The 24,365-nt window shown below is 31.8% G+C and overlaps 1 protein-coding gene and 1 long non-coding RNA gene across 2 annotated transcripts; both read right to left on the minus strand.

Moving 5' to 3' along the window:
• Positions 1-3,685: 3,685 nt before the first annotated feature.
• On the minus strand, positions 3,686-12,740 carry LOC134691345 (uncharacterized). The gene is made up of 2 exons (XR_010102115.1): positions 11,999-12,740; positions 3,686-4,894 (listed from the first exon to the last, which is right to left on the minus strand). It is a non-coding gene; the product is annotated as an uncharacterized LOC134691345 (long non-coding RNA).
• Positions 10,689-11,648, minus strand: LOC134691343 (uncharacterized). Its single transcript, XM_063551814.1, has 2 exons — positions 11,045-11,648; positions 10,689-10,957 (listed from the first exon to the last, which is right to left on the minus strand). The coding sequence occupies exons 1-2, from the start codon at positions 11,646-11,648 to the stop codon at positions 10,689-10,691; spliced, it is 873 nt and encodes a 290-aa protein (XP_063407884.1).
• Positions 12,741-24,365: the final 11,625 nt, after the last annotated feature.

Consider the following 24,365-nt stretch of genomic DNA (forward strand, 5'->3'; position numbering starts at 1 on the left):
ATGATTGGATTCCGGGAGATTGGTTGTCTCACTTTAATTTAACTTATTCAGACTTTTAGTTTTATTTACAGAAAAGAGAGCCGGTTTGTATTCTTTAACATAAAGTTTAATTTTCCATGAGAAAACGACCAATTTGTCTATGTCCGGTAGCTTCGTATCTTTTCAAAACAGCATTGGACATCGGTGGACATGTTAAATTGTCAAACCACACAACCGTTCACCCGTCATTGGAGATCTTTTCCAAGTCTTAAGTGTACGAATTTCTAATATTTTTACAATTTAAAATTAGACAAAAGGTCCTTAAATATAATAAAACTCACGTTTAAAATTTAAATTACTAATACTAATGAAATTCAACGCTGCTTCCTGCAAGACACTCGCCGTGAAAACAATTTGATATGAAGACAAGCTTTTGTCTCGACTTATTATTTTTTTTTAATTTCCCGCCTGAGACATTTGCCTTATTAGCCCCCATGTCAGTGAGATACGGCCCTGAAATTTATTATTATTTATAATTATCATTTTTGAAAAAAAAATGACCGGAAGGTAAAAACAAATCCGACAGGTTTAGGAGAAACAATCAATCATTTTTTCATGACTTTAGATAATTGCATGGCATAATTATGAAAATACTGCGAAGATGAGGTATTGTCAAAGAGAGAACTCTCCATCAGAGACAAAATACGAAGGAGGTAGCAACTATATTTACCGTAAGGCCTATGACAAAGAGTAAAACCCCAGCATACCACATAGCAAGCTATACAGGCTCCCGAAATTACAAATGTTTCAGACTGGTCGAGAACTAAATCAGATTTTTAAGTATGGTCAAGATCATGGTCGAGTACAAATCAATACAGTTAAGTGTGGTCAAGATTGGGACCAAGTGATTTTCAGTAAAATTCAGACTTATTCAGAATGGTCGCGAAAGAATCAGTACAGTAGAGTACAGCTAATTTTATACTTTATCTGGTTTATAATAACTTTGCATCATGAACATTCATCTTATTTTCATAAAGTATATAAATGTGTAGACTTTCACATATTTTGGGAGAGGTAATTCAGTTCAATAACATTCCCCAAGTCGTCTTTAGTCAAGGTGTTAGACCACCAATTAAAAATCCGTATCTGTTTAACCAAATTATGCAATTTTCACAGCTTTCTAAATTTTTTACCTTAAGTTTAACTTCATAGAAACCAGGTACATGTATATGCTAAATTGTACATGTACCAGCTTTCTACATGCCAATTTTCAGCATACCTTTAAAGCCTTCTAACAAAATAAATGACCTTCAAAGAGAGATACTCCAAAAAACACCCCTGGTTTTCTGGAAATCTTAAGTTAGTATACTATGGAGCGCATGAATCCTCAATTTTTAATCATTCAAACTCATAGAAAATGTTGGCTCAAAATGGTCTAGATATATTTTTCTTTTACCAAAAGTCTCATTTCTGCAAATTTGTTGGTTAGTTTAAGTAAACAAGAACATCAAAAGCACTATTTTGTGTCAGAGTAGGGCTATGTTCTAAATTGGAGGGAGTAATTGGTGGTCTGACACCTCAACGTACATGTATTATTGTTCCACCTTAATAAATAAGTTCTCCTGGAAACTTTGTTATAAACAATGTCATAATATAAGTTCCTGTGGGAACAATTGTCTATATATACCCTTATTTCGTAAGGAACAAATACTGTAAAAATTGTTCCAGTGGAAATATTACTATAGAATATTTCTTCCACTTGGAACGTATATTATGAAGGAACTTCTATTTTTTTGACATACTAAATAAAAATCTCGACTACATGTTAGCAAATTATTAAATACATATTTACCCTAAAGCTGCATGTCATTCGTATTCGTAGAAAAGTAAATTTGGCCTCCAAAATTCTCATTCAGTAAAGATTCATTGATGTCCCTCTTATTGCTAGCTTTAGTTAACAACAACGTCCAAAGCACTATGTTTTCATTGGTTTTGTGAAACTATGTTTTACATGTTCTTAATTCTCATTGGATGATTTGGTGGTGTGACACCATACTGAGGAACTGTTCTACTGAACAAGTTTTGTCAGAGTAGGTTTTACATGTTTTTAATTCTCATTGGATGATTTGGTGGTGTGACACCAAACTGAGGAACTGTTCTACTGAACAAGTTTTGTCAGAGTAGGTTTTACAATTCTTAATGCTGATTTGGTGGCGTGACACCAAACTGAGGAACTGTTCTAATGAACAAGTTTTGTCAGAGTAGGTTTTACTTGTTCGTAATGCTCATTGGATGATTTGGTGGTATGACACCAAACTGAGGAACTGTTCTACTGAACAAGTTTTGTCAGAGTAGGTTTTACTTGTTCGTAATGCTCATTGGATGATTTGGTGGTGTGACACCAAAATGAGGAACTGTTCTACTGAACAAGTTTTGTCAGAGTAGGTTTTACTTGTTCTTAATTCTCATTGGATGATTTGGTGGTGTGACACCATACTGAGGAACCGTTCTTCTTTTAAAAGTGCAAAATCGAGCGCATCAGTTATATATTACGATACTATTTTCGTTGCACTTCAAGTAAGGGTTTTGAAAATAAACTATATCAGAGGCGATATGCCCTGCCCCCTCTTTTGTTGTAAAAATTTGGTTGATTATACAGTGAATCTCCGAAGCATGACTGGAGCGGGCCCCCTCTTAGGCAGTCAGTGCCCCCCTTTTATGCAAAGGAGTAGGTCCGGTAAGGGCCGATTTTGGCCTCAAATTTCAGGTTCATCTGATGAAAGATTTTGGACACTTTTTAAACACTTAAGTGTCTACTTCAGTCGATTCAATTAGTTTATGTGAAAGATTTGAACTGATTTAGTTATTAAAGACGCCCAAATTCAAGCTTAGATATAAAAAAATCTTTCAAATATGCCATAATATGTCACTTTTCAGATGGTTTTTGTCAAGATGAAAGTGGCCGCATCCGTGTTCACTCTCAACCTTTATATATGTTATTTATTATCATCAAATACAACTTACATTTAAATATTAAGAATGAACACGAATGCGGCCACTTTCATTTAAGACGGAAACCGTCTAAAATTTAACTCAAATACTAAAATTGTGAAGATTTCAGTAATTTAGCATGACTTAATGATGCTAGTACCCGATATATGTGCATTGTACTATCAAAAACAGCCCATATTTATGTAGCAGAAGTATTCTTCTTTCCAAAAAATAGCTAAAAGTTTACATTTTAACAATTTTGTAAAACTGCTATATTTCGGGGTCAAAAAGGGGTCTTACTGTACCTACTCCTTTCTGGATATATGTGTAGCACAATACAAATACTTCATACAAGAACTTCGTCCAACCTTAATTTGAATTATTTACAAGGCAGCAAAATTCATGTACAATGAGCTACAACAGTTTCTTATCTGCATCCGATTTCACCTGCATGGATAGATGCACGCTCGGTGAAGCTAGTTTGTCTAGCGAAATACTGCGTTTATTTTTTATTTCATTGTAAATATCTTTTAACATTCAGTTCTTGTTTACCTACTGAATAGTATGTTGAAAATACATTGTTATGCAATGCACAATACAAATACTAATACATAACACTCTGTCGGTAGTTCTTATAAACAATACATTTGTTGTACCGACTTTCTGTGCTGTGTCTGATGACTTTTAGCACCTGGTGTAAAACAAGAGAAAGTTCTAGTAAATATAGATGTTTATTTCTTGAAATCAGTAATCAAAGTGCTACAGATTTTACACAATAAAATAGCAAGTCTCACTTGATAATAAATTTAGAATTTCACAAATGAACTAAATTAAGGGACATAACTCTATGCAAATTTTAACTAATTAAATAAAACTTGCCCAAACTATATTTTATCAAGTGAAACCGCTTTACAAAACTTAACGTACAGAATAATACATAATACAATATGTAAAATAAACCGAATCATTTCAACTAGAAAGAATACTTAATTTAAAACGTTTCGTATAATAACTTGTTGCTATGGAAATAATAAACCTTTAAAATTAATAAAATCTTTGCCAAACTATTTCTATATTTAATCGCATAAAATCTAATACCAAATACAATTTATTTCTGAATAAATTGGTATGTAAAATAACTTTGTATAATTCTTAAACAGTATTAACTGTTTTTGCAAAATATTAAAATAACAATATACCAATGTTGCTTAGCAACAAACATGTACTTCGGTCACTAGTTCCGTATATGTGTGTAATACAATAAAATTAACTAAATTCAATTTTAAATATAAGTTCTAAAGTCAATTCAAAATGTTCAAACAATTTTGTAAACAAACTAAAATCTTGCGGACAAGTGTCGCTTTGTAAAACCTAAGTAATGACTTAATATGCAATCTATATACAAAATATAAAAACACAACTTACAGAATAATAAAGGAGGAAATAAGGTTTCATGTCTATGTTATTTAGCTTTCGATCTAACTCTATAATCATTGCTTTATCAACAAAAGACATTTCACCCGGCAAATAAAAATTACAAATTATCTCCCCTGGACATTGTAATACTTAAAAGTTACTACGGATACAATATGAAATATTTCCGGACTTTGAATAAACTTTTTAAAAATAACTTTTATAAATTAACTAAATGTTTCTAAACATGGAATAGATTTGAATTAAATAAATTCTTGAAACATATCTCAATTGTTTACATAAATAAAAAGTATCGCGTCCCAAGCGTATCCAACATAAAATAATTAATCTCAATGGAAACAAATAAAATCTATACAAAATATATACAATTAATTTAAGTGAATATCATTAAATAAATTTTAACTTTAGTAAGCTTTTTCCAAAATATAAAGTAATTCAAACTCTTTAATCTAAATATAACAAAAATACAAAAAAATATAATTTAGCTTACCTGGTGTAAAACAAGAGAAAGTTCTAGTATTTCTTGAAATCAGTAATCAAAGTGACCGTTGAAAACATAAATTGTTTCCATGCGGGCGTGGTCACATGATCACTGATTTCTTAACTTTCTCCCGTTTTCACCAATCAAAAATTACCTTGTAAAGTTCCCTTGACCACAACCTATTTTCACTGGTTGGTCAATAATCCAGTCATGGGTGACAGGTGTTATAAACAATTTCACATGAGTCATAGGAAAAGGTTGTTTAACAAAAGCCTTAATTTACATGTAAGGTACATAATCCAAAGTAAATAATTTAGCGCTTACATGTCTCTTTGTTATCCGTCTTAATTACGTAATCTAAATATTAAAGTTGTATGTCATTCTTCTTTATCAAAAATTAACATTCCAAAAATAATGTAACTTATGTAAGGAGAAATTTTAGAAAATAAAATAAAAATTTAAACTTCAAAATACTTTAACTCAAATTGTAAAAATTGAATAATTTTCACTTAAGTTTTGGTCTGTTATATTAAAATTTTGTCTTTGGCAATTCATAATTTTTCTATAACAACTCTTCCTCAACCTCAGTAAGCTTTGTCCCAAAGCTTGAATTTGAAACATCATCTGAACTGATAAAATAAGAATAATAATTATATATATATACATGTAAAAAGAATAAAAGTATGATAAACATAATGTAAAAGTTCATATAGAGTCAATGTTTATATATCACAATCATGTGAATGTAGTTTTGTGATCTAATGCCCATAAAATACTTAAGTTAAAAAAAATAAAAATACAGATATGTATGGTCATAATTGCAGATATTCAATAAGACACTTCCAAAATTTCAAAGGATGTATGTTAATACACTTGTAACGGGGAGGCACTGAGGTATTGCTTGTTTGCAAATATGCATTCACTTAATATTATCATTTTGCATATGTGGAGGAAGATTAACACTTAAATATGTGTGTTTATATAGTACTGATGCAGTTTTCCAATAATGAAAAATCAAGTAAACCAGGTGCTAGTGCAACAGAAAAGTCAAAGTACCAATAAATTTTCATATTAAAAGACAATATAACAATATAAAATTCAAATATAAAACATGAAAATGAATGATTTCTTATATGCTCACTCCTCGTAAGCGCATGATCTGCAATCTCACGATCTACAATATCTAGATCTGCAATCTAATGATCTGCAATCTCTATGACATAATGTAATCTAAAAATATGTTTAATATAACTGTGTTCTAAATCCTACAAAAAGAAATAAACTAAACATTAACACACTCTAACTCCTCCACTTTGGCTCTCGGTAACATTTCACTGAACACTTAACTTCATCATACATAACTATAACATTGGAATGGATTCTAGTTTCTCAGGACACTAAATTGCTAAAATAAAAAAAAAGTGATGATTAGTCGAATGAGCACGGCCGTACTCTAGCACTACTGACAACAAAACACATATGCATTCTGTTAGGTTTGACTTCACATCATAATTTGCCTATCATATTTCTGAAATTAGAAAAAAAGTTTAATCAAAGGGTCAAATAAAAAAAGAATGGTCCACTGCGCAGATTCGAAACTTGAGTTCAATCCAGATTATTTGAATGTAAGTGATTTATTCGCCATCAAAGCTTTATCTGTGTTATTCCAGTGAAATTTTGTACAGTAATTTGTTTTCACCTATGGCCTCGTAAAATATTTCCTCTGTTTTCTCCTCCTTCCTCTCTTAGTTTTCCTTGTATAATATTCTTGTATCAATCCCTCTCCAATATTCTGTTTTGGTTCCCATGTCGGTTTGGAACCATCTTTCCATTTCACAAGAAAATACTGTATTCCTCTTGTTTTCCTGTTATTAAGTAGTGTCTCAACCTCATGAAACGTATCATCTATAACATTGTTTGGTTCATCTCCATTATCACTGTTAGTATCTGAATCTGTACTCTCGTCGTCTGCAATTTGTTCATCTTGAACATTATCTGCAGGTTGGTTATTTTGCACATCGGGTGGATCATCTGGAACTGGACGTTCTGGAGCTTGTGGCGGGTCACGGAAATCAGTGGGATCTACATATTGTCTAAGATTGCTCGCATTGACCATAGCTTTAACTTCCTTCTGGTCACTGCAGCGTCTTAATTTATATGTGAAATTCGGCCCACAGTCAGTTATGTAATAAGGACCATTAAATTTATCAACTAATTTTGGTGAACGACCGACTGGGACTACATGTTCTTTAAGTAAAACTTTATCTCTAAGCCTAAATTGAGGAATTTTGGTATTTTTGTCGTATCGTTCTTTCATTTTTGCTTGTTTAAGCTTAATATTTTCAGCAGCCAAATCTTGGGTAATTTTTAGGTTTGAAATTATTTCTTCTAAATGGTGTTTTGCATCTTTTGACAGATTGTCTTTTGGCAAAACAGATGCGTCAAAAGGTAAGTTCATCTCCTTGCCGAACACCATTGAGAAGGGAGAATACTCTGTTGATTGAGTAGATGGAGAATTTCTAAAAGCCATTAAAATACCTGGGAGTTTATTTGGCCAATTGTTTTGGTCCTTATCACTATACGCTCTGACTGCCTGTATTAATGTGCTATTGGTCCTTTCCACTAATCCATTTGTCTGAGGATGGTAGGAACTTGTATGATGCCTTGTAATATTCAACATTTCACACAAAGCATTTACCAAATTCGATACAAAATTTCTACCAAGATCTGTGACTAAACACTTCATTGCACCATAACGACTAATAATCTCACGAAACAAAACCTTTGCAACCTCAGAAGCTTCTTGAGTTTTCATAGGAAAGGCCTCACTCCATTTTGAAAAAGAATCTACTAAAAGCAAAACATAAGAATAACCTTCATTAGTTTTACTGAGTTTCAGAAAATCCATATGCCATCTTTCAAAAGTTGTGTCAACTGGCAGAGGATTAAGAGGTGGTTTCTTACCCTTTGTATCTCTTTTAATTCTCTGACAGCGATCACATGATCGAATGTAGTTTTCAATACTTTGGTGCATTCTAGGCCAAAAGTACTTAAGACTCAAAGCATGATAAACACGTTCAATCCCAAGATGTGCACCACCTACGAAACTATCATGATAACTTAAAAGAGCATCCTCTCTTAGAGCTTGAGGGAGACATAATTGTTTGATCCATTTTTCACCATTATCAACTCTGACTCTCTTCTGAAACCATTTATACAGAACATTATTACAGATGGAGTAATCTTGAGCAGATTTCTGAACTTTTGAACTCTGATCATTGTCTGCAGGAAGAATACCCTGAGTAAGAAATTTGTACATATTTCCAAAATCATGACAATTTTGTTGCAACTTTGCAATAGCAGGAAGGTTTGACAATTCTGGTCTGGCAATAACGGGATCTAATGGAGCAACCATAGTGTAATCATCATAAAAGAATTCCACTTGGATACTCTCAAAAGTCTTATCATTGCCACTAGCTTCTTTTCTAGTATTCACTCCAGATACCTTTACAGCTGCGACTTCATTTTCATCGTCAGGCTGTTCAGGATATGAGCGTCTACTAAGAGCATCAGCTACTTGATTGTTACAACCCTTTCTATACTTAATCTCAAAATTGTAATGCTGCAAGTCCATTGCCCATCTTGTAAGTTTACCTGTATTTGCCTTCTGATTCATGAGATATGTCAATGCTTTGTGATCAGTATATATAGTGAATTTGCCAGTAGCAAGATAAGTGTTAAATGTTTTTACACCTTGAACTACTGCATAACACTCTTTTTCAGTTGTATTCCAAACCTGTTCAGTTTTGGATAAACTTTTACCACCAAAAGCAATGACACGCTCTTTTCTCTGACTGTCTAATTGACCTAGAACAAAACCTATAGCTGAATTTGAAGCATCACAAGTCAGCATAAAGGGTTTATTCATGTCAGGGTAAGCCAGGACAGGGGGTGTTAGTAAAGCTTGTTTTAAATTGTCAAAAGCTACTTGACATTCCCTATTCCATTTAAAACTTCTTTCTCTTTCCTTCTTTAACAACCCATTCAAAGGAGTGGCAATCTTAGAATATGAATCAACAAAGCGTCGATAATAATTGCACATTCCCAAAAATGAGCGAACCTGTTTTTGTCTTGTAGGAACAGGAAAAGTACTAATAGCTTTTGTCTTTTCAGGATCCACCTTAATACCTTCTTTTGAAATGATGTGCCCTAAGTATTTCACCTCTTTTGCTGCAAACACACATTTGCTTGGTTTCAATGTGAGATTTGCATCACGAAGACGAGTGAAAACTTGTTCTAGATGCGAAAGATGCTCTTCAAAACTCCTACTAAATACCAAAATATCATCCACATAAACTAAGACAAATTGCCAATTGAGACCACGTAAAACATTAGACATGAGCTGTTGAAAACTAATAGGAGCATTTTTAAGACCAAAAGGCATTCTGAGAAATTCATAGACACCATTGCGAGTAATAAAAGCAGATTTATGTCTTGTTTCCTCATCCATCTCGACTTGCCAAAATCCACTGTGAAGGTCGAGACAACTCAGAATTTGCGGCTGCACTTCACCAATCGTGTCAAATACGTTTTCTAGCCGTGGAATTGGAAATGATGAATTTTTTGTTTGAAGGTTCAATTTTCTAAAGTCCACACAAAATCTGTACTGCTGAGGCTGACCCGATGCAGTTTTCTTTTTCACTAATATAACAGGTGAATGATACTCACTGGTTGATTCTTTGATGATGTTGTTTTTCTTCATCTCTACCAAATGCTTTTCAGTTTCTTTATGCATATGAGGAGACTGGTTATAAAATCCCATTTTGACTGGCCTGGAATCCCTAAAAGTTTCAATTCTGTGCTTGTACCTATTAGTAAAACCTAATTCAGATAAATTAGTAGCAAAAATATCTCTATAAGAAGCTAGAAATGTCTGCATTTTCTGTCTCTGCTCAGAATTCAAATCAGATGTGCTGAAATCAAAATTAATAGGTTCCTTGGCTTCCTTAGTTTGCTGTAAACTAGCAACAGATGGCATGTTATTATCTAAATCATGAATAAAATTTGAATCAATGTCTGATACAGAAGCAAGCACTTTTGTTGCGGGAATATGTATTTTCTGATTTGTAGGATTCATCAATCTTATAACTGCTCTTTTCTTTATTATTTTGACCAAACATTTAGCACTCGTAAGATTGGAATCCGCTAAATTACTTACTGGTTCCAAAAGAACTATTTCTCCTGAATTTCTTTTTGAAATTTTGACACCAACATTCATTTCACAAAATGGAGAAATAGTGACAGGGTAATACGTTCTAGCAAGGCCAGTACTAGACGTCTGTATCATACATACTTTAGGAATATCTGCATTTTCCTTATCTGGTACCTGTAATACACTTTTAGAAAAATCAATATTAATCTTGTTTGCATGTAAAAAATCCCAACCTACTATAAAAGAATGATGTAGCCCATCTATAACATAAACATGATAATTAAAAACAGCACCTTTAAATGAAATTGGTAAATTAACTTTTCCTAGCACTTGTAACCTATGTCCACTTACACCTTTAATTGATGGAATATCTGATTGTGAAAGTTTATCAGAAAGGGCTAACTTGCTATAAAAATCAAAACTACAGCAAGTAATTTCTGCACCAGTATCAATCAATGCATGTGTTTTTCTGCCATTGATATCAATAATTGAAGTATTTTTCTGCATAGGCAATACCAAATTTACCTCTGCAAAAGAATTTCTACCTCTGTGCCTATCCTTTGACAAATGCCTAGGGACAGGCGCGAATCCCTAGCGGTGAAAAGGGGGGTTTTGGCCAGATTTTTGAGAACCTCTGCATTTACGACCATAATGCCCTATCTTATGACAATTAAAACACTCTTTATTTCTTGCTGGGCAATTAGTACCACAAAACATACCACAATTTTCACATGAACCATCATCTTGTTGTTGTTGTTGCTGCTGCTGGTGATATGGATTCTGTACTGCTGCTGGCATCGGTTGGCTGTACTGTTGTCCATTATACACTACTGGCTGTTGTTGAATGTACTGTTGTTGCGGTACAAAAGCATGTTGTTGTTGATAACCCTGTCTTTGTTGATAGTTTGGTCTTGGTTTGTTGTACCTGGGTTTGTTCTGTTGTTGAGGCTGGTTTGGTTTTGCCATGTTGATCGAGGTATGCAGTCTTCTAATTTCCTCCAATGGTTCCTGCATCTTGGCCTCCAGTATTGCTGCAATCGTATCAGCAGTTATTGACGATGCTGGTACAAGTTGTTCCGATTTCTCTGCATTTTCTGCAATGGCCCTTAATTGTTCCAAGGTAACTGGTTTTGGAAAAGTGTTGTGGACTGTTTTTCCTATCTCCCCTCTGAAACCTTGGATTGCAATGCCTATCTTTATGTTGTCAGGAATGTTCTGTCCTATGGTGTTTTCCTGTAATCTCGCCATAAACTCGTCCACTCTTTCATTTTGGCCTTGTTTTAATTGGAGAATGTTAACATCAAACAGCCCTTGTGATTTTTCAAAGCGTTTGAAAAATTCATCCTTCAATAGCTGTAATGAATTATGCACAGTATCTGAAAGTGTTGCAAACCATTGTTTTGGAATACCATCTGCCATAAAGAATGGGAAGGAATTACACTGTTGTTGTTCGCACATTTTTTGTATGAGGGTCCAACGTATAAAATATCCCCACCATTGTGATGCAGATGATTTCCCATCATAATTGTTTAGGTTTATTCCTGACGGCATGTTCACATCACTTCTCTTATCACTTGGACTACTGCAGGTGTTGATGCTGTTGGTGCAGTTGATGTTGCTGATGCTGTTGATGCAGTTGATTCTGTTGATAGGACAGAACCTGTTGATGTTGAAGTTGAAGCTGTTGATGTTGAAGTTGTTGTCTCTGATGCTTGTTGATGCACCCTTGCTTCTGGTCTTATTGTGTCTTGGCTTCGGAGAAGGTAGCTATTCAGTGGTGCTGGCATTTGTATGTTGCTGATGTTATCTTCTTACTGATTTTGGGACTAGCTTTGGATCTTTCAGTCTCTCCACCAAATGTTGTACCGACTTCTCGTGCTGTGTCTGATGACTTTTAGCACCTGGTGTAAAACAAGAGAAAGTTCTAGTAAATATAGATGTTTATTTCTTGAAATCAGTAATCAAAGTGCTACAGATTTTACACAATAAAATAGCAAGTCTCACTTGATAATAAATTTAGAATTTCACAAATGAACTAAATTAAGGGACATAACTCTATGCAAATTTTAACTAATTAAATAAAACTTGCCCAAACTATATTTTATCAAGTGAAACCGCTTTACAAAACTTAACGTACAGAATAATACATAATACAATATGTAAAATAAACCGAATCATTTCAACTAGAAAGAATACTTAATTTAAAACGTTTCGTATAATAACTTGTTGCTATGGAAATAATAAACCTTTAAAATTAATAAAATCTTTGCCAAACTATTTCTATATTTAATCGCATAAAATCTAATACCAAATACAATTTATTTCTGAATAAATTGGTATGTAAAATAACTTTGTATAATTCTTAAACAGTATTAACTGTTTTTGCAAAATATTAAAATAACAATATACCAATGTTGCTTAGCAACAAACATGTACTTCGGTCACTAGTTCCGTATATGTGTGTAATACAATAAAATTAACTAAATTCAATTTTAAATATAAGTTCTAAAGTCAATTCAAAATGTTCAAACAATTTTGTAAACAAACTAAAATCTTGCGGACAAGTGTCGCTTTGTAAAACCTAAGTAATGACTTAATATGCAATCTATATACAAAATATAAAAACACAACTTACAGAATAATAAAGGAGGAAATAAGGTTTCATGTCTATGTTATTTAGCTTTCGATCTAACTCTATAATCATTGCTTTATCAACAAAAGACATTTCACCCGGCAAATAAAAATTACAAATTATCTCCCCTGGACATTGTAATACTTAAAAGTTACTACGGATACAATATGAAATATTTCCGGACTTTGAATAAACTTTTTAAAAATAACTTTTATAAATTAACTAAATGTTTCTAAACATGGAATAGATTTGAATTAAATAAATTCTTGAAACATATCTCAATTGTTTACATAAATAAAAAGTATCGCGTCCCAAGCGTATCCAACATAAAATAATTAATCTCAATGGAAACAAATAAAATCTATACAAAATATATACAATTAATTTAAGTGAATATCATTAAATAAATTTTAACTTTAGTAAGCTTTTTCCAAAATATAAAGTAATTCAAACTCTTTAATCTAAATATAACAAAAATACAAAAAAATATAATTTAGCTTACCTGGTGTAAAACAAGAGAAAGTTCTAGTATTTCTTGAAATCAGTAATCAAAGTGACCGTTGAAAACATAAATTGTTTCCATGCGGGCGTGGTCACATGATCACTGATTTCTTAACTTTCTCCCGTTTTCACCAATCAAAAATTACCTTGTAAAGTTCCCTTGACCACAACCTATTTTCACTGGTTGGTCAATAATCCAGTCATGGGTGACAGGTGTTATAAACAATTTCACATGAGTCATAGGAAAAGGTTGTTTAACAAAAGCCTTAATTTACATGTAAGGTACATAATCCAAAGTAAATAATTTAGCGCTTACATGTCTCTTTGTTATCCGTCTTAATTACGTAATCTAAATATTAAAGTTGTATGTCATTCTTCTTTATCAAAAATTAACATTCCAAAAATAATGTAACTTATGTAAGGAGAAATTTTAGAAAATAAAATAAAAATTTAAACTTCAAAATACTTTAACTCAAATTGTAAAAATTGAATAATTTTCACTTAAGTTTTGGTCTGTGGCGGGTTAGAAAAATTATGAATTGCCAAAGACAAAATTTTAATATAACACATTCAATTAATACTGATGGTATACAGTACTAGTATTTAAAATGAGGTACATGTATGTCACAGATTTTGGTAACATTTTGCATAAAACTTTGGCTCGTTAAACTATAACTAAAAATGGAAAAAAAGTTATGGATTTATGTTTAATTTTCTGAAATATAACTAATTTAAAGTGATCTTTTAAAAGAGATACACATTCGTGTAGAAACCACATTAAATAGGCGAAAACGTACTTAAGTTTGTCAAAAAATTATCAAATCGCCAATCACCAATGAATAGATTTTTCTCAAAATTGATATTTTGTTGGTACATATATTTCCGTTTTGATGATGTAAAATTATAGCACAGTTCAAAGTTTAAATTTCAATTTCGAATTTCCGTCTTCCTCAATGTTACTACATGTATGATAAGAGGTTTCCGTTTTCTATGAATTAGCTCTTTTTTCATGAATTGAAGTAAAACAAATTTTGATAACTTAAAAATTCTTTTGACAATCATGTAACTCTACAGTTTTTGACAGCGGTTAGAAATATTTCAGAACCATAAGCATGATAATCTTAAGGTTTGATTTCCACCTTATAGGCCTAAAAAATAATTCATTCTTTTCCTGACATATTGTCGTCAATGAAATCTTCCGGTTGTCCTTTCATTGTGATTGTGTATTTTAAAAATCATTATAATATTTATTTGATTCATGTATTTGCTTTACAAAATCCGTTGTATGATCCTTCCTATGTTTAGTCTTTCTTTAAAAAATTTGAAATAACACATTTCCTTATTTCCTTTTTTCCCATAGCTTGAAAAGGCCTAATTTAATTATCTTTCTTTAATATTGAAATAAAATCTGAAAGTAGTCATATACAATGTAATTACTCATACTTACCGATTGGGCAGTTCGTTAGAAAAGACACGCCTTGTTGTCTTGAAAGGTCTCAGTTTGAAGGAAGAGTTCGTTTAGTAATGAACACAGGAAGTGAAGATATGTAGTGAAAACGAGACAATCATAAAAGTACTGACGTACTGTTGACTCATAGATTGAGGTTTATATACACAATGTACACAATGAATGTATTCCCATAGCGCCATTTCAAATCAATTTAACACAAAACTCCTATCGTATATGTCCTAATTGATTGCTACATTAAGAGGGAAATGATAACATGATATATAGGAAATTTAATTTTTCTTTTCATTTTTACGATATACCAGAACGTTTTCTTGTGCATGTATGACCAGTAGCGTCCCCGTGGAGAAAGAGTAAAACATTGAAGAATTTAATTTCCCAGCGTTTAAGGAATGTTTTCCACTACATTATCTACTGTCCTTCGTCCACGAAACCTTGTCTTCATTTCTAACGTCACATTCGGATAAGTCTTAGGGTTAGAGAATTTTATGTATTTGTTTTGTGTTGTATTTTATGCTAATTTATTTTTCAATTTCTATGTTTCCTATCCGTTAAAGTTTCGTGAATCATTCGACCTCAAAAACTTGCGTTCAAGTCTTTGAAATGAAAAATTAACATTTACCAAAGCTTTTGTATTTGTTGACGTCTATAAAGGTTAAACAAATTAAGAGACATTATCAAATCACTATTATTGTAGATTTGACTCATCATTGTATTTTAAGAGTAACACGATTACGGATACATTCGACTCAAATCGGAATTACTAGTAACACAAAATGTCAGTTTTCCTAAAAGCAATAAAAGCTGCCTCTACCAATAAAAAAATACCTCCGCGAAATAGTCCATAGTACTTAAAGTGGCGTTAAATAATTGAGCAATGCCGTACTCAAAGTTAATTTTCTGGGAACTATTTTGTTCTTTACTGAAGCACTTTTTGTATGAGAAAGTGCTGCATACTAAATGTCATCTTGGACACAATTCGTGGCTAACCACAGAGTGAGTTAATTCTACAACATTGTATTTGAACCCTTCAAATTGCTCTCTACATATTTGAACCTTAAGTTTTCTCCGTGAAATACCTGAAATTTAACTGTTCTTGAAAGTACAACATTTTCTCGCATTCAACGGACTGTGCTATATATTATTTTTGACATTTCGTTTTAATAACATTTATTGAACACATTGTAAAATTGTATTTTATTTGTATTTTCAGCTTTTTACCATTTGTTAGATTGGTTTGAGAATAAATTATCAGCACCTGATAGTCTTGTTGTTTGAGCCCAATCGTCGGTTAAACTTAATGGTCAGGCCATTACAAGGAGTTATATCAAGCTTTTCGTTTGTTTTTCCTGTGCATTGTTCTGGCGTTGTCATTGACGTCACGTGCAGTCTTCAATGTTGAATTTGATTGAGAAAAAATACAATTATTCAATTGCCAATTAGAAACACTATATTGACTCTTTATACAGAGTGGGGACGATAAAAAGCTTGAAATTTTGTATAGACGATTGTCTATTGTTTAAGCCATTATAAGAGCCTGTTTGTATACTAGTAGACGTGAGAGAGAGTGTATGGATGAAGATTGTATGTTGACATCTTTACCTAGACTTTTAGAGGTTTACATTTGGTATATACGTCTGTCTATTGTTTAAGTCATTATAAGAGCCTGTTTGTATACTAGTAGACGTGAGAGAGAGTGTATGGATAAAGATTGTATGTTGACATCTTTACCTAGACTTTTAGAGGTTTACATTTGGTATAGACGTCTGTCTATTGTTTAAGCCATTATAAGAGCCTGTTTGTATACTAGTAGACGTGAGACAGAGTGTATTGATGAAGATTGTATGCTGACATCTTTACCTAGACCTTTAGAGGTTTACATTTGGTATAGACGTCTGTCTATTGTTTAAGCCATTATAAGAGCCTGTTTGTATACTAGTAGACGTGAGAGAGAGTGTATTGATGAAGATTGTATATTGACATCTTTACCTAGACCTTTAGAGGTTTACATTTTGTATAGACGATTGTCTATTGTTTAAGCCATTATAAGAGCCTGTTTGTATACTAGTAGACGTGAGACAGAGTGTATTGATGAAGATTGTATGTTGACATCTTTACCTAGACCTTTAGAGGTTTACATTTGGTATAGACGTCTGTCTATTGTTTAAGCCATTATAAGAGCCTGTTTGTATACTAGTAGACGTGAGAGGGAGTGTATTGATGAAGATTGTATGTTGACATCTTTACCTAGACCTTTAGAGGTTTACATTTGGTATAGACGTCTGTCTATTGTTTAAGCCATTATAAGAGCCTGTTTGTATACTAGTAGACGTGAGAGAGAGTGTATTGATGAAGATTGTATGTTGACATCTTTTCCTAGACCTTTTGAGGTTTACATTTGGTATAGACGTCTGTCTATTGTTTAAGTCATTATAAGAGCCTGTTTGTATACTAGTAGACGTGAGAGAGAGTGTATTGATGAAGATTGTATGTTGACATCTTTACCTAGACCTTTAGAGGTTTACATTTTGTATAGACGATTGTCTATTGTTTAAGCCATTATAAGAGCCTGTATGTATACTTGTAGACGTGAGAGAGAGTGTATTGATGAAGATTGTATGTTGACATCTTTACCTAGACCTTTAGAGGTTTACATTTGGTATAGACGTCTGTCTATTGTTTAAGTCATTATAAGAGCCTGTTTGTATACTAGTAGACGTGAGAGAGAGTGTATTGATGAAGATTGTATGTTGACATCTTTACCTAGACCTTTAGAGGTTTACATTTTGTATAGACGATTGTCTATTGTTTTAGCCATTATAAGAGCCTGTTTGTATACTAGTAGACGTGAGACAGAGTGTATTGATGAAGATTGTATGTTGACATCTTTACCTAGACCTTTAGAGGTTTACATTTGGTATAGACGTCTGTCTATTGTTTAAGCCATTATAAGAGCCTGTTTGTATACTAGTAGCCGTGAGACAGAGTGTATTGATGAAGATTGTATGTTGACATCTTTACCTAGACCTTTAGAGGTTTACATTTGGTATAGACGTCTGTCTATTGTTTAAGCCATTATAAGAGCCTGTTTGTATACTAGTAGACGTGAGACAGAGTGTATTGATGAAGATTGTATGTTGACATCTTTACCTAGACCTTTAGAGGTTTACATTTGGTATAGACGTCTGTCTATTGTTTAAGTCATTATAAGAGCCTGTTTGTATACTAGTAGACGTGAGAGAGAGTGTATTGATGAAGATTGTATGTTGACATCTTTACCTAGACCTTTAGAGGTTTACATTTGGTATAGACGATTGTCTATTGTTTAAGCCATTATAAGAGCCTTTTTGTATACTAGTAGACGTGAGAGAGAGTGTATTGATGAAGATTGTATGGTGACATCTTTACCTAGATTTTAGAGGTTTACATTTTGTATAGACGATTGTCTATTGTTGAAGACTGTCTTTTGACCTCTTATTTTAGACTCGGAACGAATTAAAGCTTGACATTTTGTATAGACGCTTGTCTATTGTTAAAGACTGTTTGTTCACCTTTTTATTTACACTCGGGACGATTTAGAGCTTGATATTGCGTATAGACGCTTGTCTATTGATTAAGACAGTATGTTGACATCTTTATTCAGACTCGGGATGATTACATGTAAGAGGTTGACATTTTGTATAGACGTTTGTCTATTGTTTAAGACTGTATGTCGACCTCTTTATTTAGACTCGGGACGATTTAGAGCTTGACATTGCGTATAGACGCTTGTCTATTGATTAAGACAGTATGTTGACATCTTTATTTAGACTTGAGACGATTAAGAGCTTGATATTTTGTATAGACGTTTGTCTATTGTTTAAGACTGGATGTTGACATCTTTATTCAGACTCGGAACGATTTAGAGCTTGATATTGTGTATAGACGCTTGTCTATTGTTTAAGGTAGATTCATGGTATACCGCCATCCTGAATTGAACAATCACAGTAAAAATTCGCTCTAGTTATTTGCCTCAATCTGCAAATTTGAAGACAGATTTGCAATTTAATGGTTAGACTGTCTAATAATATAAAGAAAACCTGGCAATTTCTTGTATAATCCAAAATATTTAAACAAGGATCCTTTGAAGGATAACATAAAGAAAGATGATTTAACAAAAGCCTTGGAAAATCTTGTTAAACAATCAGACATTGAACAGATTGTTACAAATATTGTAGAAAAACTTTTAGGAACTCTAAAGAATGAGATTAAAAAAGAAGTCAATGACAAAGTAACAGAAATAACTAACAAACAAAACACAGAAATTCAGCTATTGAAATCCCAAAATAGTACTTTAAGTAATCAGTTAGAGGAACAAAATACTAGATTAAATAGTTTAACAATAGAAATGGAGGATACTATGAACAAATCATATTCAGCATTGTCAATGGCTAATTACAATGAGCAATATTCTCGAAAATTTAACATCAAGATGGTAAACTTCCAGATAGAAAATGATGAAAATCTTAGAGAGTCTTTTTTAAAAACAGTGAAAGATGACCTAGATTTAAAGCTGGAAAAGAGAGATATAGTGGCAATACACAGGCTGAGGTCTTACAAATCTGGAGTACCACCAGTGATTGTTAAAGTGGTGAATAGTGAGGTGAAAACAGCAATTATGAGAAGAAAGAAACAAATGAAGAACCATGTGAAATTGTATGATGACATTACCATAAAAAATAGAGACCTACTGAAGGGACTACGACACCATAAAGACATTGATGTGGCATACTATTACAATGGATCTGTATTTGGGAAGACAAAAGATGGTCTCCAAATTATTTTTGACATTTTTGATGATATAAGCTACAGAATTGAATATGAAAGAACCAAAGATGTGAACAATGCAAATGGTGAAAGTTCGATATCTTCAACTTTAACCGTGAAACTATTGATATAAACATTTCAATATTACACTTTTGTCTTAAATATGTCATATCATTATCATATGGGTCTTTTGGTGTTTTTTTTTCTATTACATCATGTCTATATACTTACAAAGATATTTTGTGTTTAATTTAAAACCAATATTTTATCTAAAACGCTAGATTGATTTAAAATAGACTATAAAATATGCAATATGTGTATATAACAATATTGTGGTTATCTCCCTTAGGTAACCAAAGGGAAAGACTGTTTAAGATATGGTTAAAAAAATCATGCCAATTATTTTATAACAAAACTGTGTACTACACAATTTAAAACAAAGACTTGTTACACAGCCTTAAAATCTTTGTATATAATTAGTGAAAAAGGTTCAAAACACCAAATGTGTAACAATACAGTGGTGACCATGTCGGACAATTTTTTTGATTTTAATTCTGGTTATACAAGATACTGTGTATCTTGTCTTACTTTTCAGCCTTTAGTCTTAATTTTTATATTAATATATATTTGGTCTCTATGTTTGCTCTATATTATATGTTTGACAATGTATAAGAATTATGGAAGGTATTAAAATTTTGTCAGTAAATTGCCAGGGTTTAGGCGATATTGGTAAAAGAAGAGATATTTTTGATTACTTGCGAGATAAAAATTGTAATATATATTGTTTAGAAGATACTCATTTTACTCCATCACAAGAAAATGATATTGAAAACCTATATAGCTATGGGGATACAAATGCTATTTTAGCTCATTTTCATCAAACTCCAGAGGAGTAGCAATTTTTTTCAAAAATAATTTTGAGTTTCAAGTTCATAGAGAAAGAAGAGATTTATATGGAAATTATCTTGCATTAGACGTAACAATTGAAAATCATAAGATAACCTTAATTGCTATTTATGGTCCAAATATGGACGATCCAGGTTTTTATGAAAAAATATCAGATATCATTGAAGATTTTGAGAATCAGTATTTTGTAATCTGTGGTGATTTTAATCTTGTGCTTAATCCTGAAATAGATTATTACAATTACTTACATGTAAACAATCCAAAAGCCAGGTTAAAATTATTGGAAATTATAGATAATCAAAGTATGGTTGACCCATACAGAGAACTATATCCAGATAAAAGACGTTATACTTGGAGAAAAAAGTCACCACTGAAACAGTCAAGGCTAGACTTTTTTCTCATATCTGATGTGTTATTACCTTCTTTAAAAGATTCATATATAGAATCAAGCTATCGATCAGATCACTCCATCATAGTTTTGCATTTAGTATTTAATGATTTCAAAAGGGGAAAAGGACTCTGGAAGTTTAATAACTCATTGCTATCTGACCAAGAATATTTAGACACAATAAATGTAAAAATTGAAGATATAAAAAATCAGTATTCTGCAATACCACTTTCAGAAAAGCAGAACATTATGAATTCAGATTTTTTATTAAATATTGATGATCAATTATTTTTGGAAACCTTATTAATGGAAATAAGAGGTAAAACTATAGCATTTAGTAGCTACAAGAAAAGAAAAGAGAGGGACAAAGAAGAAAATATTACAAAAGAGATTCAAAGGGCAGAAGAAAATATTAACAGCAATACTGACTTTCAGAGTCTTGAGGAAAAAAAACAAGAGCTTAAAGACATTAGAGGGAAAAAAATAAGAGGGAGTGTACTAAGATCCAAGGCAATATGGATCTCAGAAGGTGAAAAACCTAGTAAATATTTTTGTAATTTGGAATCTAGAAATTTTACGAATAAAATTATCCCTAAAGTGCAAAAAGATGATGGAGAAATGATTAATAATCAAAATGATATTCTCAAAGAGGTAAAAAATTTTTATCAAGAGTTGTACTCAAAAAAAAATATTGTTACAGATAAGATTAAGAATTTTGATACTGTTTTTGATAAATACAATGTTAACAAATTAACAAATGAGGAGTCAGGTGATCTAGAGGGTCCAATCTGTCTACATGAGGCATCAAATGTTTTAAAAGCAATGAAAAATGATAAAAGTCCAGGATCATCTGGTTTTACAGCTGAATTTTTCAAAGTTTTTTGGGGAAAAATTGGTCCATTTGTAGTAAGATCCATAAATTATGGTTTTGAAAAAGGTCAACTCTCTGTTACACAGAGACAAGGTATAATTACATGTATACCTAAAGGAGACAAACCACGACAGTTTCTTAAAAACTGGAGACCAATTACGCTCCTAAATACTTCTTACAAAATTGCATCAGGGGTTATTGCTAATAGATTTAAAAAAGTTTGATTGATCCTGATCAAACTGGCTTTGTACTAGGTCGATTTATAGGAGAAAACACAAGATTGTTATATGACTTGATGCAAATTGCAGAAGAAAAAAACCTACCAGGACTTCTCCTATTTGTCGACTTCGAAAAAGCGTTCGACTCATTATCATGGGATTTTCTACAAGAAGTATTAAAATTTTTCAATTTTGGACAATCTATTTGTAATTGGGTGAGAATTTTCTACTCTAATATTAATTCAGCTGTAAACCAAGGGGGTAATTTATCAGATTTTTTTAACATTGAACGGGGTTGTAGACAAGGCGATCCGCTTTCTCCTTATTTGTTTATATTGTGTGCTGATATACTAGCTATTTAGCTTCGCAATAATAAGAAAATAAAAGGGTTAAAATCTGTTAGTATTGAAAATAAATTGTCTCAATTTGCTGATGATACTGCTATTATTTTGGATGGATCTGAAGAATCTCTAATGGAAAGCATGAAAGACCTTAATTATTTTTAGGAAATCTCAGGTTTAAAAATTAACTACAGTAAAACCCAGCTGGTTGTATGGATTGGCAGTATGAAATACAGTCAGAATGAACTTTGTACTAGCTTAAACTTATCATGGGGTAAACATAATTTTTCGTACCTTGGAATAGACTTTGATGTAGATTTATCAAAGATGATACGATTAAATTATGATAAAAAAATATTGGAGATTGAATCTCTTTTAAAGCAATGGAGCAAGAGAAACTTAACTCCAATTGGGCGTATTACAGTGGTTAAAACATTGGCATTACCAAAGCTAATCCATCTGTTTTCATCATTGCCAAATCCAGACTCTAGATTTATTAAAAAACTTGATAACTTGTTTTATAGTTTTGTTTGGCAAAAACCAGTTGGTAAAGTTAAGAGAGAAACATTAGTTAAAGATTATTTTGAAGGGGGTCTAAAAATGATTTGTTTGAAACCTTTCATAAAATCACAAAAATGTACATGGTTAGAAGATTGATCAATAATAAAAAATTACAGGACACTCTTGCTTTCTATGGGATTGATTCTGACTTATTAGAAAATACAAGTGTCAAAAACATAGAAAAAAGTATGAATGTATGCACAAATCCATTTTGGAAAGATGTTTTGAGTGCCTGGAAAAAAATTGTTTCATTAAATATTGAATATACATGGGAATATTTTTTGAATATGCCTTTATGGTTTAATGAGAAAATTGAAATAGAAAATGATGTTGTTTTCTACAAAGACTGGTATGACAAAGGTGTACACATTGTAAATGATTTATTAGATGAAGCCGGAGAATTTTTTTCTCTGACTGAATTCCAGAAGGTGTATCAAATACGTACAGATTTTCTGAAATATTATGGCTTAATAAATTGTGTTAAACAGTATTCACAACAGTTTGTTAAAAATGCTACATCGCCAATTAAGAATTGTTACCCAAGCATTCCTAATAATATCAAGATTTTTTTTAAACATAAAATAAGGTTCCAAAGATATGTACCTCATATTGAGAAAAAATCTTACGGAACCAACAAATAAAATGAAAATTATGGAAAAGTTTGGTGTCACTAATGATGAAATGAAACTCATTTATACACTTCCATTTAAAACTACTACAAATAGTAGAGCACAGTGGTTTCAATACAGGATTAACCACTTAGTTTTGACTACTAATTATTTTCTGGAAAAAATAAAACTTGTACAAAGCCCTCTTTGTACTTTTTGTAATATACAACCAGAAACCATTATACACTTATTGTGGGAATGTGAAGAAGTACAAATTTTGTTAGAAAATTTTGATACATGGACTTCATCTACAGCACACGTAACACTTAACTATAATTGTATTTGGTATTTTTGATGTTAGAAACTGTATTGTACAAAATAAGATATTGCTCTGTATTAAGTATTATATTTAATCAAGTCGATGTTTGAAAAAAGTTTTATCACTTCAGGCACTCAAGCATAAGTTAAATGATCTGTATTGTACTGAAAAAAATGTAGCTATTTACAAACAAAACCAAGAACAGTTTGAGAAAGAATGGAATAGCTGGCACTTTCTGTGTTTATACTGAGAACAATCACACAAATACATGAGACTTTTATTTTTAAATTTGCTAATGAAAACCTATAAATCTGGCTCTTTACTTTCCTCCTTTCTTGAATCAGAAACCATATAAGGGCAGTAATATATAGATCAAACCACAGATTACCAATTCTTCTTTTTTTTCTTTTTTTTTCTAAAAATTTCAAACTTGTATTTGTTCTTTTGTTAGATATTTTTTTGTTACTTTTTTGACAAACTTTTGATTTTTTTTCTTTTATTTTTCTCTATCCATTTTTTTTCTTCTTCAAAATTTTACTATAGAAAATAAAACAAAACATAGACAAATTAGTTTGCAGCAGAAAACTCAAACTGTTCTTTAGAATTAGTAATTGTAAGAATTATTAAAATTAACTTAATTATAATTATC

Source organism: Mytilus trossulus, chromosome 11 (assembly GCF_036588685.1).
Source record: "Mytilus trossulus isolate FHL-02 chromosome 11, PNRI_Mtr1.1.1.hap1, whole genome shotgun sequence".
NCBI classification, from domain to species: Eukaryota; Metazoa; Mollusca; class Bivalvia; order Mytilida; family Mytilidae; genus Mytilus; species Mytilus trossulus.

Excerpts from the sequence above, each read along its gene's own strand:
- LOC134691343 (XM_063551814.1), bottom strand. The coding sequence starts at position 11,648 with ATGCCGTCAGGAATAAACCTAAACAATTATGATGGGAAATCATCTGCA. Across the intron at positions 10,958-11,044 it reads CATGGCAAAACCAAACCAGC|CGCAACAACAGTACATTCAA; the intron begins CTCAACAACAGA and ends ATGCTTTTGTAC.